Source organism: Bremia lactucae, linkage group LG12 (assembly GCF_004359215.1).
Source record: "Bremia lactucae strain SF5 linkage group LG12, whole genome shotgun sequence".
In the NCBI taxonomy this organism is placed as follows: domain Eukaryota; phylum Oomycota; class Peronosporomycetes; order Peronosporales; family Peronosporaceae; genus Bremia; species Bremia lactucae.
The window spans coordinates 3264904-3280659 of NC_090621.1; the positions used below are offsets into that span (position 1 = coordinate 3264904).

General features: G+C 44.1%; 4 protein-coding genes across 4 annotated transcripts; 3 read left to right on the plus strand and 1 right to left on the minus strand.

Moving 5' to 3' along the window:
- Window positions 1-4777: 4777 nt before the first annotated feature.
- CCR75_003516 (uncharacterized protein) lies at window positions 4778-5104 on the plus strand (the record flags this gene model as incomplete). Its single annotated transcript, XM_067961610.1, has 1 exon — window positions 4778-5104. One exon carries the CDS (start codon window positions 4778-4780, stop codon window positions 5102-5104), a length of 327 nt encoding a protein of 108 aa, XP_067820598.1.
- Window positions 5105-6812: 1708 nt separating this feature from the next.
- CCR75_003515 (uncharacterized protein) lies at window positions 6813-8025 on the plus strand (the record flags this gene model as incomplete). The annotated part of the gene is given in 5 exon segments (XM_067961609.1): window positions 6813-6850; window positions 6921-6981; window positions 7041-7705; window positions 7718-7853; window positions 7924-8025. 5 exon segments carry the CDS (start codon window positions 6813-6815, stop codon window positions 8023-8025), a joined length of 1002 nt encoding a protein of 333 aa, XP_067820847.1.
- Window positions 8026-8514: 489 nt separating this feature from the next.
- Window positions 8515-11619, plus strand: CCR75_003514 (uncharacterized protein). The gene is made up of 2 exons (XM_067961608.1): window positions 8515-8729; window positions 8803-11619. The coding sequence occupies exons 1-2, from the start codon at window positions 8676-8678 to the stop codon at window positions 11527-11529; spliced, it is 2781 nt and encodes a 926-aa protein (XP_067820846.1). The 5' UTR covers window positions 8515-8675; the 3' UTR covers window positions 11530-11619.
- On the minus strand, window positions 11586-14876 carry CCR75_003513 (uncharacterized protein). Its single transcript, XM_067961607.1, has 4 exons — window positions 14542-14876; window positions 14425-14479; window positions 12160-14353; window positions 11586-12086 (listed from the first exon to the last, which is right to left on the minus strand). Exons 1-4 carry the CDS (start codon window positions 14810-14812, stop codon window positions 11631-11633), a joined length of 2976 nt encoding a protein of 991 aa, XP_067820601.1. The 5' UTR covers window positions 14813-14876; the 3' UTR covers window positions 11586-11630.
- Between the last annotated feature and the right edge of the window lie 880 nt (window positions 14877-15756).

Sequence of the window (15756 nt, forward strand, 5' to 3'; positions counted from 1 at the left end):
GCTTGAGCCTGTCTCAAGCTAAAGTCCTCCTGTTCCGCAACGGATATTGCTTCTTCAAGCGTATCCAGTTCCAAGCGGAACAGGTGGGTCTTTACGGGACCATCCGTAAGACCTTGCATGAACACCGTAATCAACGTGTGTTCATGAATTGGGTTATTAGTTATACAACTCGCTAAGAGTCGTATGTGCTGGGCATATGCGTGAATATCACGCTTGCCTTGCTTGAGTTTCAGAAGCTTTAAAAGAGCTCTGAAATTAACCTTTGATGGTTCAAACGTCTGTTTGAGCCGGGCTTTAAAAGCTTATAGCGACCCAAAGACGTATGGGTCGTGCAGCTTAAGGCCCAATGCTCAAGTTTTGGCACGACCTGCCAAATTTGATTGAGCGAATGCGACTTGCATTTGCTCGTCGATGATGCGACGTCCCTTATGGCATCGTCCAACTCGACAAACCATGTTAAGAGGGAGTCTTCTTCGACTCCCCTATACTTAGAGATTTCAATCTCTAAAGTTCCGGGACGACGCGTTTGCGTCATCCCAGGTACAGGGGTCTGTACCTGTTGTAACATCAACAGTTCTTCCTGTTGAGAGCTTTGCTGATTCAGCAAGGGTCTTTTTTCCTTCATCTCGTCAAGTTCATGTTGTATGAACTTGGCGATGGTTGAATGGAAGGCATCTCTGTCCAAATTGGACAGCATTGCCAAGATTGCATCGTTTCCTACGGTCGAACTCATTCGTTTAACCGCACTCCTTTGTATATTACTAAGAAAGGAGTAGTTTTCAGGGTAAACGTGATGCGTATTCTCACTATCATCTAACATGTCCATGTTAGGTGTGGGAAATGTGGTCCTTGGACGGACTACAGTACAAGTCCACTTCGCACTGCTTCAGTTGCGAGTGGTGCCTTACGTTATTTCACGTACACTAGGAAGTGCAGAAAAAGACTTCTCTTAAGGCAACTAGCTTCAAGAGGGTAACATGAAAACTGTATTGATATAATTAAGTGTCTCTAGTCCTATCTTTGTAAATGCTAACTTAATTATAATCTGATACCAAACATGTAAATGAATTCTTATTTCTATCTTATCTGTAACTCTCTCTTTGATTACTCCTACAGCTGATTAGTCTGCGTAATAAATAGGTATCATGGTCTATACCTCATTGTGGATAAGAATTTTAAACAAATTACTATATAAAGTAATATCCTGCATATATTATCTACCTTTAGATAATATATTAATTAACAACCTTTAAGTGTTAATTTCATGTAACGATACACCCAGTTACAGGGGTTAGACCATCTACTCAGGCGACAGTTCGCTCTCTGAGTGATCGTAAGCTTCCCCCTACGCTATACAAATCGAAGGCCATCAGACGGACTCTAATCAGTTGCAGGCATCAAAGCCGTTGAAAAGTCATAGTAAGGCTGAAATTACCCTACATAGTACATCGATCGACGTCGCTTATAGTGTCTTTGCAGCCGTCAAAAACTAATAAGCAAGAATCTCAGCCTTTGCGAGCAAGCTTGCCCCAACCGTTGTTCTCGTACTGCGTGCGAATGACATGTGTCATGCAGAGCTATGGATGCTACAAACCAGTGCTCGTGATAGCACTGCAGTATTGATTTGCATGTCACTCGATGTCACGAATACGAGAGCAAATATGAAGATCTTCAGACTGACTCAAACGACCTATCAGATAACGCTTTGTCACGTTCGTAGCACCTTTGGATATGTTCCCATTTAAAAGGACGGGCCTTCGAATGAGGTGTTCAAGGCCGTCAAAGACGGAAACTTGTGGTCAAAGGTTTCCAGGTAAATTTGGAAATAAGTTTCAAAGAGGAAACTGAGACACGAAATGTCTTAGTAAACAATTAGTAATCCAATACTAAACATGTAATTGAGTTCTTATCTCTATCTTATCTGTAACTTTCTCTTTGATTACTCCTACAGCTGATTATCCAATACATGGAGGTAGTGGTCGAGTTTGTCGATCTTCGACTCTAGATCCGACACATATGTCGGATTTAATTTTTCCATTGCAAACACGTGACAAACGTTCCAGAAAAACGAAAGATACGGTTGCAGGTACTTGCCGCTGCGAGGACGGAGCTGAAAACCTTTACACTCAATAGAGAGACTATTTATTTTTTGATAATATTCTAAGCCATCAAATTCTCATTTGCTTTCTATCTTTTTCACGGTCTGTCCGATGAAGATTTGGCATTACCTCCGCGATGCAGTACACGGAATGTGTTTTGGTCCCATTTCACCGAATCACCGACACATTTTTCTTATGCCTTCCAAGCCAGGGTCACCGACCGTTTTTGCTTTCTTGGATGACAAAAGGATGGTTCCTTTCAACTATGATCTACCGTCTGAGGAGGAGGGTGAGAAATCCAACACAAGCACGCACCAGCGTGAATAGAAGTCTTAAAAAGCTCCCAATCCGTTTTCAGTCACTAGCCGGCATACCGCCATTAGATGGATTCTTTTCAAAAATATATTTTTTCCGCTATTAAAAATAATTATTTTAGTTTAGTATTTTTTATTAGTTCATCTTTTAGGACGTAAAGATGCGGAAAATTCGCACGACACATGAACGATTTGCGCCAATTTCCTAGGGCTCGTCCAAGACCACTTGGCGGCAACTATGCAAACTAAATACAGAACTCACAAGACGAATCTTAAGGAGCAACTATTAATTTTGCGATGCTGTGGAATGACTCGACTAATCAAAGTTAAAATCATTAAAAATAATTAAAAATATGCTTATAGCTTAATCGGATAGAGTATTAGATTGCGGATCTATAGAATGAATTAAATTTTAAAATAATTGGGCTACTTTTCCATTATTTGAGAAGAGTTAAATCGAATGAAGATTGAATGCATCATTTATATACATACATGTTAAAATTGTAAGCACACAGGATTGTATTAATGCCACTGTAAAAAAAAATAAAGACCATGAAACTTGATTAAAAAATGAAAATTAATCAAATTGGGGCAAAATTTATTTCTGAAATTCTATTTTCAACATGTGTTCTGGATACCAACTACACGTTCCTTTACTGTTACAGATGCGGCTGTTGCGAGGCGCACTGTCATCCTCGTCCGAGGGATATCGAGCTCAACGAACTTGAGTGTGCGAACTCATCACTAATAGATGAGAAAATAGCGTTGCTCTTACACGCCTTCTCTCCCGGATGAACGTCGCGGGGCCCCGAATACGTTCCTAGAACGTGGTGCCCCGATGGCTTTACTATGAGGATATGTGAGGGAGTCAACCTTCCCACATAGCTCTCCGTCCTTCTGTGTGCGAAAGGCCACAGGAAGGGTGCATGGCGCCTAAGGTCTTAGACCTCCAATCGATCTATGACTCATGGCGTTCAAGCTAGGCCATTCCAAGGATCGGGACTCTGACGATGCGGCAAATCAAGTTCGCAAGCGATATTTTGACCAAGTTTATTATGCAATTATGATTATTTTTTAAATTATATGGGGATATTTCTATTTATAAAATTAATTTATTATCAACAACGTACGCATACTAATGCTAGAACTATTAAAAAAAATTAATTTTTTTTTACTGCAACACCGACAGCAACTGCTGCTGTCGCTCTATCATTAGACACAAAGATACATCTCATGTTGGCGATCCGTGTATATGGACTTCGTCTTTGGATTCCCGGAAGATGATCGCAAAAACAATTGAATTGTTTTTTCTTGTTGTTTTTCCACTGGATATTGCTGGAAACGCGTCCTGGGCCGCTGCCGCCGCGTCCTGGACCCGATTCTCATCTTTTTGCTCTGTGAAAAGTACGCAGATCTGCTTGACTTTGCCACTACGCAGATCACGCAAAAACCGTTTTCGTTCAAGCGTTGGCAATTAATTTATCTCCGAAGTTGACGTTCGTGGCGCAACTAGTTTAAGTGTATAAGCGCCTACATGGGAAGTATTAGCAACAAATGTTGTTAAAATTATAAGAAATAATGAAATACCGTCAAGACCTCAGATTTCCTGGATTTTTGCACTGGCCTGCCGTTTTCGTGAACTTTGCTGATGTACAGATCATCCCCAGACCGATGGCCAAACCGAACGTGCCAATCGGGTCGTGGCGGATGTCTTACGCACTATAGAAGCTTTCATCTGTTTATTTAGTCTTAATTAAAAAGGTTCGATTAACATCATGGCAGTCAAGACGGCACATTTTTTTAGAAACATCTATTGTTTTTGGTAAAAATTTAACTACATATTATCACTAAATAAATAATTCGTTTTTTAGCCAAATACTTTGACATTGGCAAGTATCGGCTTTTTCTTTTTGTTTTGTTTTTTATAGACTGCCGGCGGCTGTGCGAGTGCAAAGGCACAGTGAAATTAATCCCACTGTTGCAACACTCACTACGAGTGTTCCGTCATCAACCTTACAAAAAATGATCCTGAATTACAAGACTCTTCGAGTAAGTTAAAAAGAAAGAGAGGAATTGAAATTTCCGTGTCGTTTGGTGCAAAAAAACTCCGTACGCATCACAAATTGGTGTAACGGGCTAAAGTTGCCCTGAAAAATTGTTTTTTTGTGGCCCACCCATACTTGACCATCTCACACACATGTGTAGGCCCACCATATGGTAGGCATTATCTTATATTTACATAATACAAATTCTGCTGGATATTTGTAACTTCTTATTGGTCAGCTGTCATAAATCGTCTCATGGTCAAGTTTCGTGTCCCCATCATTTGCTATTTTCCGCGACCCGATACAAGTAAAAGGCTATATGGACGACGGGTGTGATGTTCTCGAGTGCTGTTTGTGTGGCGCGTTATGTGGTGCCTGCTGTGCCTCAGCTACGGACTCGGGCAAGAACCGCCGCCGCAACGGCCGCTATACGGACAATTGCCACAATCAACAGCAGCCCGTTTACGTACAGCCCGTGGTTGTGCAACAGTATCCAGAATATGGATTACCACCCGGTCACCCGGGCTACGCTCCACCTTCACAGGCGTATGGACCGCCTATCGGAGAATATTACCAGTATCCACCGCAGCAGTACGCCCCTGGACAATTTGCGCCCCAGCAGTACCTTAATGCACCCAAGCATTAAATGGCGTCTTTTGTGCAAATCAATCGGAAAGATGCTTGATGCACTTGACAAATTTTAATGGCTAAGCTTGTATTGAGTGAATTAAAGGTAGCAACTACCGACGGTATGAATGACAGTTGTTGTTATGCCCTCCGAAATAGAAAATAGACCAGCTTTAAAATATAAAAAGATTTGTTGAGTCGATACAAAGCGAAGTAAAAAAATGATGGCGTAGCCGACCTTGATGCTACGCGCTCTTTTGGGACTTGCTTTTTAGTTTCAAATATAAACTAAAAAGCAAGTTCCACTGTGACAACTCGTAATTTTATTCGAGAGCGAGATGGGCGGAAGTCGTCCCACTGTTTAGCTATAAACAAAACTTAGCATAGGCGATCATTATGTGTCTTATCAGCTCTACTGCAGAACCCTTTGAGTTACAGACATTACCCGGACTCTCAGCACTTTTTAAGTACCTAGTGTGCGTCGATTAAATGAATTCAAGCAAAATTCAAGACCATTATATTACAGAGAAGAATTGGATTACAACAGGTGCTCTATATTTTGCACGACATAGCATCACAAGCGTATTCACAGACATATATTCAATTTCACAGAGTAATCAACGAAAAGAAATAATTATGGTCAATACTTACTTCATAAACATATTCAAAATACCGCCGTCGTCGAAGCCAAAAGCATTTTCATGCGGAAGTAACTTGGATGAAACGTCTGATTCATTTCTGCTAACCGAGCCCTGGGAGCAGCAGCGTCGATTCCAGCTTTATCGTTTGATTAGAATGATAAAATCCTTACGTCATCTGTAATAGTGACGCAGCTACTGGAGCATGAATTTTTATGAAGCCATTATCCGAAATAACACAAAATATGTGTTTCCTGCCGATACCATGATTGAACATAAATTTTAGGATTTGCTTAAATCAACTTTTTTCTGAGCTTTGCTTTATTGAACCTTATGTTTTGTCTACGCGGTTGGCGTATGTGTTGACTTCAAATACGTAAGATAATTTTTAATTAACTTTGAGCCATACCGGGGTTTTCAAATCTTTTGGACGAAATTGAACACTGCTTTCAAATGTAATAATGAGGTGTGAAGAAGTTGTCGACCTCGCTATTTATTTCCGTGATCAAATTTTCATTAGGAGAAAGTTCTTTACGATGCTATAAACAAGATGATTAAAGTCAAGATCACAGTGACAGATTAGCGTCATAACAGTCGTCACGTAAGTACGGATTTTATTCAAGTGAGGTGCGTCATTCACGAGTTTCTCGCATTAAAGCATTGTGTCTTCCTCGACTGCTCTTACTGGAAAAAGTGGTTAGAGGACAATATATATCAGCGTAATGCGGGTTAAAGGCGAAAATAAAACACAAAATTCTCTATGCTAATAAAATTTACGATAAAGCCACCCGTTAGAATGGTCTGTTAATTTCTGCAGAGCTTTTAAAGCATCTGTAGATACCATGAAGACAAGAACCGAGCTTTAAATTAGCAGTAGCGACGCAACTTATAAGGTCCTGTACCATAAATTCGTACGTTGTGATACTAACATTTCTGTGGTAGCCAAAATTCTACAGATGACACCATCGAAAGCTCTGATTGGCCAAAGAAAAGTGAATTTCGTCAAGTCAAAAAAAAGAAAAACCTCGGTCTTATTGGCTGATATGCACCAAAGTAAAATAACGTTGAGATCACCAAACATCCGTGGCAATGAGCTCCGCACACGACGAAGCTGAGGCGCAAAAGGCGTGAGTGCGCTTTTATTTATCTCATGAATAAACAAAGGATTTCTATGTATTGCTTTGCTTGATTGCACAGACTTGGCAACGCAGAATTTAATGAAAAAAATTTCGAGAAAGCCATTGAGCATTACTCGGAGGTGCGATAAATAACTTACCGTGTCAAAGGATCCTGCAATTTACGCAAGAATTTTATTAGGCCATTCGTCTCGATTCGGGCAACTTTATCTACTATTCAAATCGTAGTGCAACTTATGGTGCTATCGGCAAGTGGGAATTGGCGGAGAAAGATGCCAAAGAGTGTGTGAGGCGAAATCCGACGTTCGCCAAGGGATATCACCGCTTGGCGAATGCACAGCAGCAATTGGGTCGCCATACTGAGGCCATTGAAACACTCGAGATGGCTCAAAAGACGGCCACGGACCCAGACAAGATCCCCGGGATCAAGAAGCTGCTGCGTCAGCTGAACCAAGAAGTATCAAAGAGTACAACCTTGACTCAAAAGGGAGGTCTTCAAGTACCTGGACACATTGCAAAAGAGTTGCAAGAGTTACAACCGCAATTTCAAACACTTCAGCGCGAAATCGAGCAGATCGATGCCAAGCTGGCAGTCTACAGTCGTCAAAAAAAGCGTCTAGCACTCGTGGAACGAGAAATTGTCGAGCTACCCAAGGAAACGAAAACATACCGCAGTATTGGGAAAATGTTCTTGCAAACAACCTGCAAGGAAAATGTGGCCGCTATCAAAAACGAAGATTCGTTCGTAAACGACCAAGTCTCGTCCCTCGGAGCTCGCAAGAATTACCTTACTCGTCAGAAACAATCGGTCCAAAACAACATAACAGAGCTCCTAGCCCAATGTGCGTAAGTTTGTAGAACTGGTTATCAGAGTGAAGACAATTTATTATGCAATCAAGGAGGCCTGAATAATATTGAATCGTTTCGCAATCGCTCCAAATTCCTAAGTCTTAAGCTTTGCGTCTTTCATGCGTCGTCCTCTTTGTCCTCGGTCGTAAGCTATACACACAGGTACCATCCAAGCATTAAACGAATAAAATCACTCATACGATGCTTGTCTACAGTACGCGTTTGTGAAGCTCGTCGATGCTTTGGAGAAGCTCTGCATTCGTTTTCTTGAGCTCCTCGTTCTCGGCTCGGAGCGCGTCGATGTCGCTATCGGTTGACGCGCCCAGAGAGCGCTTAACATACTCCACTGCATTAATTGATTTGTCGGATTCTTCATAGAGCTCAGCTAGCGCTTTCGTGAGCGCATGCACAACGCCGCTTTTTTCGAGATACTTTTGAAATTCCTCCTTTTTCGAGTCCGGCGTCTACATGTGCTCGTTTTGAGCCCAACAGCGCACGGCCGAAAACTCTTGAACGACCTACCTGATACGTTGCAAAGCTCATCGTCTTTGGAACGAACAATAGATCTATGGAATTGGCTCTTGAGCGTTTGCAACGCTTAAACAGCTCGTGATGAGGCTTCTAACAGATGGAGCTCTTGACAGCTTCTATAAACAGTGCTTTTGTAAAATTGGGGTTTCTCACATAACTTTCGCACAATTGTGAACACAAGTCGATCCAAAGGTTATCTTACATTGTCCAATCGTAAAGGGCCTTTATCGAGACATTAAAGCTACTTCGAGACACTTTCGATCGGACACATTCGTGCTGACTTCACGTTCCCACAGCTTCTCGTGATCTCGCTCCTCGGCTCGTAGCTTCCTTTTGGGCGCAGAAGCTTACCACGAAGCAAAAGCGTAGCCATTTTCACAGCAGCGCGCACGGCGACGCAAGGGCAGCTGCTCGTAACCGTAAGCGAGATCGTGCGATGCAGGCCCTTCAAGACGCGCAACAGCGCTTTACGGACCTCGTTAGTAACGATGTACGTGGGTATTCCTTTTTCCTTCTATAACTCGTAAAAATAGCAACCTCATTGTAACCATTGTATCTCCTAGTGGCCCGAACGAGTACCAATTGAGGCCATGGCCGACTACGATCCACGCTATATGAAAGAAGGTTTTTTACAAAAGAAAGGTCAGCGCCTTAAGGGCTGGAAACGCCGCTGGTTTGTCTGTGATGGTCGGACCCTTTCGTACTATATTTCCAAGAAAGATCGACGTCCAAATGCCGTGATTCCCTTGGAAGGATGTACCGTCCAGGACGGTGGTTTAAGCGAGACATGGAACTCTCCTCGCATCTATCTCACGGATCCAGCAACGAGTATTGTCTACTGTCTCTCAGCCGAAGAAGGCATGGTCGTAACCCAGTGGCTCGAGGTCCTTTGTACAGCCGTCGCTCGTGTTAATACCGACACTCCTGACGCGTCCGTGTCGTCGAAAAGACCACAACGGACTCTCAATCCTTTATCATCCGATGACGAAGACAATCGCGTCGTAACCAAGCCATCACAGCCTCGATCCGCAATACTCAAATCAAGTTTATCGGTTGGCACGAGTTATCCGACCTCAATTAACGAGCCAAAACCAGCACCACAAACGTCCACTCCTTCCGTGAATCCATCGACTCGACCAGCCATTCAGCCTTTGTATCCTCGTTCACATCCTCGTACGAAAACACAGCGTATTCCAACGACCATTACGCTCGAAAACGAGCTCTCCAATGGCTTAGAAAAGCTCGAAGCGCTTTTTGGAAGCCATGGACACTCCACAACTCGGACACATGTGGTGTTTCGACCCATCCAAGCACTGCATGGTGTCTTACGCAGTCTTGGAACGGATTTAATCACAAATACGCAGTATGCACGGGCACGTGTTGTCGTACCCGTATCGACGGAAGTAATGGCGATTTTACTCACTGATCACGCGCGTCGAGCCGAATGGGACGTGCATTTTCCATTCTCAACGCACCTGGCGACATTTGATGACGCGACGGACCTCGTGTATGTTTCAAGTGGAAATTTTCAGCCCATTCAGTGTACCAAACCAATCGTTGCTCCTCATTTCGCTGCGGCGTTTGGTATGTTCTGGATTGCAGTGTTTTCCCGATCGCCAACGTGGGAAGCGCTTGTGACGGCAATGCTGTATGCTGCTGTGATTAGTGTTATTAGTAGCGGATTGGATTACAGTGCATTGACGTATCCTCGTGATTTAGTGCTTTTACGTCACGTTCGTGAAAGGGCAGTGGTGGATTCACAGACTTTAAGCGACGACAAGTCGATGGTTGAAATGGGACAATCAATTGTGCTTGTCTTGGAGAAATCGGTCGTGAGTGAGCTTCAAAGTGACGTTCCTGGTACGGTGCGAGCTCATATTGGACTCAGTGGATGGCTTCTCGAACCAGTCGATTCTGGATGTTCCACGCTCGTGACGTACATTACCAATCTAGATATGAAGGGATGGATTGGACCAGCAACGCGAGCGAGCTTTTTGCTTGCTCGCTTGGAGTGTGTGTCGGTCTTGAGTGAATATGTGAATCAAGCGCATTTAAGTGGTTCGGAGCTTGGTTTTGGTGGAAATCTCGACGACGAAGGAGATTTTAATAGTCAAAGTAGTGGGTACGAAGACGCGTGTAAAGGCAATGATGGTCTTGGTGATTTGGCAGATGGACAATCGTCGGCTTTGTTTCATCCGAAAACGTACATGCGCGGGATGATGCCGTTGCCAAGTGGTGGTTTAAAGCTCATTGATAAAGAAATTGCAAAGAAACAGGGCGGTGTGGTTAAAGACGTGATTAAATCGGCAGGAGCCAAGATTTTAGAGGGCAAATCCGCCGTGAGTTTGTCGCTTCCAGTGCGAATTTTTGAACCGCGAACGAATTTAGAACGTATCTGTGACTTGATGCTATACGCGCCCACATTTTTGAATGTAGCAGCGACTCAAGACAATGTGCTTGAGCGTTTCAAGTACGTCCTGACGTTTGCTGTAGCGGGGTTACACCACAGTATTGGCCAGCTCAAGCCTTTTAATCCGATCGTAGGCGAAACGTTTCAATCGACGCTTAATGACGGCACGGACGTGAGTTGTGAACACACGAGCCATCATCCTCCAATTAGTAACTTTCAATTCACAGGAGACAAGTACACAATTGCGGGATTTGTCCTCTGGCACGCAAGCATGAGTGTCAAGTCAAATGCCATGCTCAATACCAACAAGGGACCTGTACGTGTGACGTTCCCGGACACCGAGTTGCTTCAAGGCACGACAATTGAATACAATCTGCCGTACTTGCAAATAGGCGGGCTCTTATGGGGCGATCGGACTGTTGACATTTTGGGCACAATGTTGTTTGAAGACAAGACGAATCATTTGCAGTGCGAGTTACGTTTGAATCCCGATGCCAAGTCTGGAATGGGAGGCATGTTTTCAAGCTCCAAGACACCGACGGATTCATTGCGTGGAGTGATTCTTGATACGTCCGTGTCGCCTCCGCGCGAGCTTGGGGACGTCTCTGGCTCGTGGCTCCGTGACCTTGTTTTTGGCAACCAGACGTACTGGAGTATGCACAAGTACCCGAGTGGGTACATGGTGCCGTACCCAGAAGACAAGATGTTGCCATCCGACTCGCGTTTTCGGGAGGATTTACACTCGCTCGCTGTTGGTGACTTGGACGAATCGCAAGAGTGGAAAGTGAAGCTCGAAGTGCTTCAACGCGCAGATCGAAAGTTACGTCTTGATGGCCGACGTCCGACTCATTGGTCCTTTAACGTGGCAAGTGGACATTAGCGCGAGGTTTAAAGGTACATGCAGCAGTAGGAAGACGAGAGAGTGAAGACTAATGATTAAAGTAAAAACTTCTTGTTTAATGAGCTATTACGATCGTGTCGTTACTTCCACGCTGTTTGTAAAGCTTTGCGCTGCGCCAGTGTCTTGGTGCCGAATGTCACGACGAGGAATGTGAAACAGAGTAAAAGTAACATCTCGTGATTAAAGTCCGATGGGAGTAGATCAAAAGACTTGGCGGGAGTCATACGGACGTAAAACATGTCGAGACCATAAGCAAAGACAAGCGTCGTGGACTCGAGTTCCGTTGGTGTGGTGCTCATGGCTTTTAGATTCTCGATTGTTTCGTTATACGTGAGCATGGCTTGAGGATGGCTGTATACGGGCAGTAAAGGGGAGTACAGGAGTAATCCTTCCGCTTGCTCTTCGGGCGTCAACGGCTTCTCCGGTTGGCGTGGATCAATAAAGTTACGCGCGAGCTTGTAAATTTGACCCGTCTCCATGCCAACCAACAAAGTCGGTGGTGTGATTCCATGCGCTGTCACGGTGACGTCCAACGACTAGAGCGCATTAACGTTTTGTATCAGTCACACAACTTCTTAACGCCTTTTGTTATCAAAGCTCGTGACTTACCGTGATCTTTGTGGGGTAGATAAAACTCTTTTGAAGCACAAACGGAGCGGTGGCATCAAACGATGATCGTGAAGGTGTCCAAGACGGACGTTTCCATGGATTTAACGAGTGCATTCCGATAGCCCCATCAAAGAGTGCTAGCGACACCATCTCGGTCCGTTTTGTGAGTACATTCCAGTAGGAATATACGAGCCAATTTTCACTCTGGACCATGCGAACTGGACTGTCGACATCAAGATGGCGTACACGATGGAGTATTCGTCCTGCCACGGCATCGATTAAGTACACGTAAAGGACTGTAGTCGCATCTTTGTCATGTAATGACACTTGCGTTGTAAGCGTTGCGATGGCAAATAGATTTGGATTCAAGTACTTGATCAAGAGCGAGTCATCACCTGTAATGGTCACCGCCGAGTCCACAACCGAGTGATCGTGGTGACGCGACGTTGCAATCACTTGCTGCTCTCGAGGCAACACAATGGACCATGATTCACAAGCACGATAATTACCGAGTGGTTCAAGACCGTCGTGCTTAAGATAGTACCCACGTAGTGCATTCAATGACGCGTCGTAGCGGTAGAAATAAAAGTTTTTGACTTGTAAATGCGCCAAGGCTGCCGTCTCTTTGGGATAAAGCGCTATCTTGAGCGATTCCGCTCCAATGACAGCAACTGTACGACGAGCTGTGGGCTCTTTATCTGTTGTCAAGTGCTTTCGCTTGGGCAATAGCACGACCCAGGATGCTTCACTTGACGTATTGGCTTCGGTAGCCTCCACTTGATGGCCATCGTCTCCGTTTAACCACACGAGCTTTTTTGTAGTGTTTGAAACAAGCAACAACTCGGCACCAGTACCAAGAGCTGGATGATCTCGCGTCACAAAGAGCTGGACTTCCGGGCCAACAAAAACCGACCAGGCAATCGTACTTGCTTCCGCACGAAGCGCAAACAACTTGCCACTGTCGGTCAATACGACAATATACTTGGAAAACCCAAACAAATGAGCATGTCGTGGCTCCTTGCGTGCTGCACGCGACCGATCGACGCCCCGCTGACGAGAACTTTCATGAAACAGCGTCCACGACATTGTACTCATTCTCTCGACAATCTCTTCAAGCCGTTTATATTCAAGTGCGAGCTCTTGGATAAACGAAGGAATGCGTTTCAATGCGTGTTTCTCAATCGCCATTTCAGCGGGCGTAATCCAGCGCACGCTTTTAATATTGGCCAAAGCTTCTTCACGTAGCCAGTGGATTTGACCACTTGGCTGATTCATGACGTCGTTTGATGTCATTACGAGCGCATCGTCCTTAAGCACTAATAAAGCTTGACACATTAAAGTTGAGTCTCTCGTTGTAGTTGGACAATTGACAAATGCATGTGCAATCTTGCCACCGTATACCGTCATGTCGAACTGCGTCTCATACGAGATAGAAGCAGGGCTCTGGTCGAGACTATACGACGTGATTTGTATTGCTTTTCCGGTATCTTTTACTGCCGCGTGAAAGAGTACACTGTCCTCGATCATCGACTCGGTTAAAACTCCTGTCGTTGCCGTGACAATCGCAGCTACTTTGACGGTTAAATTACTGGTAATTTTCAAAATCGCACGCTTGCCAGAAAATAGCAACAGCACCAATGTATGCACAATATTATTGTCAATTGCCACGACCTTGTCATAATTTAATGGAAGTGAATGGAGCGCAATAATCGACAACACCTCAGCATTTTCAAGGCTTTGCAATTGTAGCTCGTCTGTCGTGAGCGTTATTGCGACTGCTTGGCCAATTTCAGTATCACGACGAAGTACGACACTTGTCGGTTTTTGAGTTTTTTCATTGTTTGGTAGAGTCGAGCGATTGATTAGCTTTAAAGAAGGCAATTCATACTCCAATACGTGGCGACTTCCTGCCATTAAATAGAGCGCTGTATTGTCGGATTTTGCTTGATACGACAGCGTATTTGCTGCCACTACAGCTGCAGTAAAATCTTCAGGTAATACTTGCTTTATTACATTCCCGTCCTTGAAACGGATCATGGCTACACTTGACGACGTGAGCACGACCGAGAGACTCTTATTAATAGCAATGAGTCCGCCAAAGAAAGCATTAAGTGGAGCTGGGCCTATTGTAGTGACGTCGTCCCAGAGCAAAACGCCCGTTAACAGGTCCCAAAGGCGCACATGGCGTCCAGCTCTAATATCATTATATAACGAGTTAAGACACAATACTCCTTTTTATTGGAATATTATTCGAATTTGGCGTACCCCGATACAGAGAGTAACCCATCACTTGTCAACTGAATGGCGTTTATGGCATCCCCTACGTAGTCATATCCCCCATCAAAAAAATAATTGTTTTATACTATGGCGATGCGTCCGTACCTTTAACAAATACGCGGCGCCACTGGATTTCGCCTGTTATCGAGTCGAGACGTGCTAGCGCTCGCGATCGCTCGTCTGATGCCACGTATAGGGCGCGGGAAGTATTTTTGGGTACGACCGAATTTGGCTCACGGCTCACGGAGTCTTCGAACGCCACGAATTGGACGCGTCCTATATTTTCAAACTTCCAGTCAAACTCACCTGCCTGATCGGCGAAGAGAGCGTTGACAGTAGTCAGATATAGCGCCACTGCCAGTAGGCTTCGTAGCATTGTTTTTAGTCGGACCCTTGGTTACGAATTCCAATGAATATCACGGAGGGAAGATTTTTTTTGGGACCAATGGTATTTAACATAAAAGATTATTAGTTTTCGAATTTAAAAGGTACACATTATAGGATTGAATTGAATGGAAAATTTATGATACCGTGTGAAGGACAATAGAATTATTGCATTAATAAGTGAATTATTGGTCTGACGCATAGGTTTTCTCCCCGAGTTGTCTATCCGAGAAATTGACTAAAGTCCCACAAATTTTGACAAAGCCCCGTACCAATACATCGGGTTCTGTCTTTCGTCTAATCGAAAGTGACTTTTTAGAAGTGCTCCGGCTGCATAGTAACTGTTATCTTTCTCTTTGTAAGCATTGCGGGCGGATGTGTGTTCGCATTGCGTGAAGAAGGATGAATACTCCTTTCAACAAAGTAAATTCCTAAGCTTAGTCGCTTTCCTAAATTCACCCCATCCATTTATAGCCAAAAATGTCGTCAGTACAGAGTTTCCTGTTGCTTTACTGGGAAGGCGACGAAATTCGTGGATTAGATATCCGAATTCGGCTTTCTGCCTGGAGGTACTTCTTTTGCAAGTGGTGTGTCGTGTAGAACTGGCTCATAAAAAATGCCCAGATGGTATGCCCAGTGTAGGTGGGCGCTTTAAAGCTGCAACGCACTACATGAGCATACACCTTCAAGCACAGGGACGAAGCGGCTTGGCCGTCTTCTCTCACGTGCAGTGAAGTAGTTGGTGGGCGCCTACGCGACCTCACCCAACGAGCTAATTACCTTAGTACAAGTTTCATCATGAAGCGGTAATTCTAGAAAGTAGTTTTAAGACTGATTTATATGTAATTAAATTAAATATACGTTATCGAATATATTCATGCCACCTTCGAAGATGTGCACCCTGCATTGCGAGCGTATTATTCTGAATACCTCGGA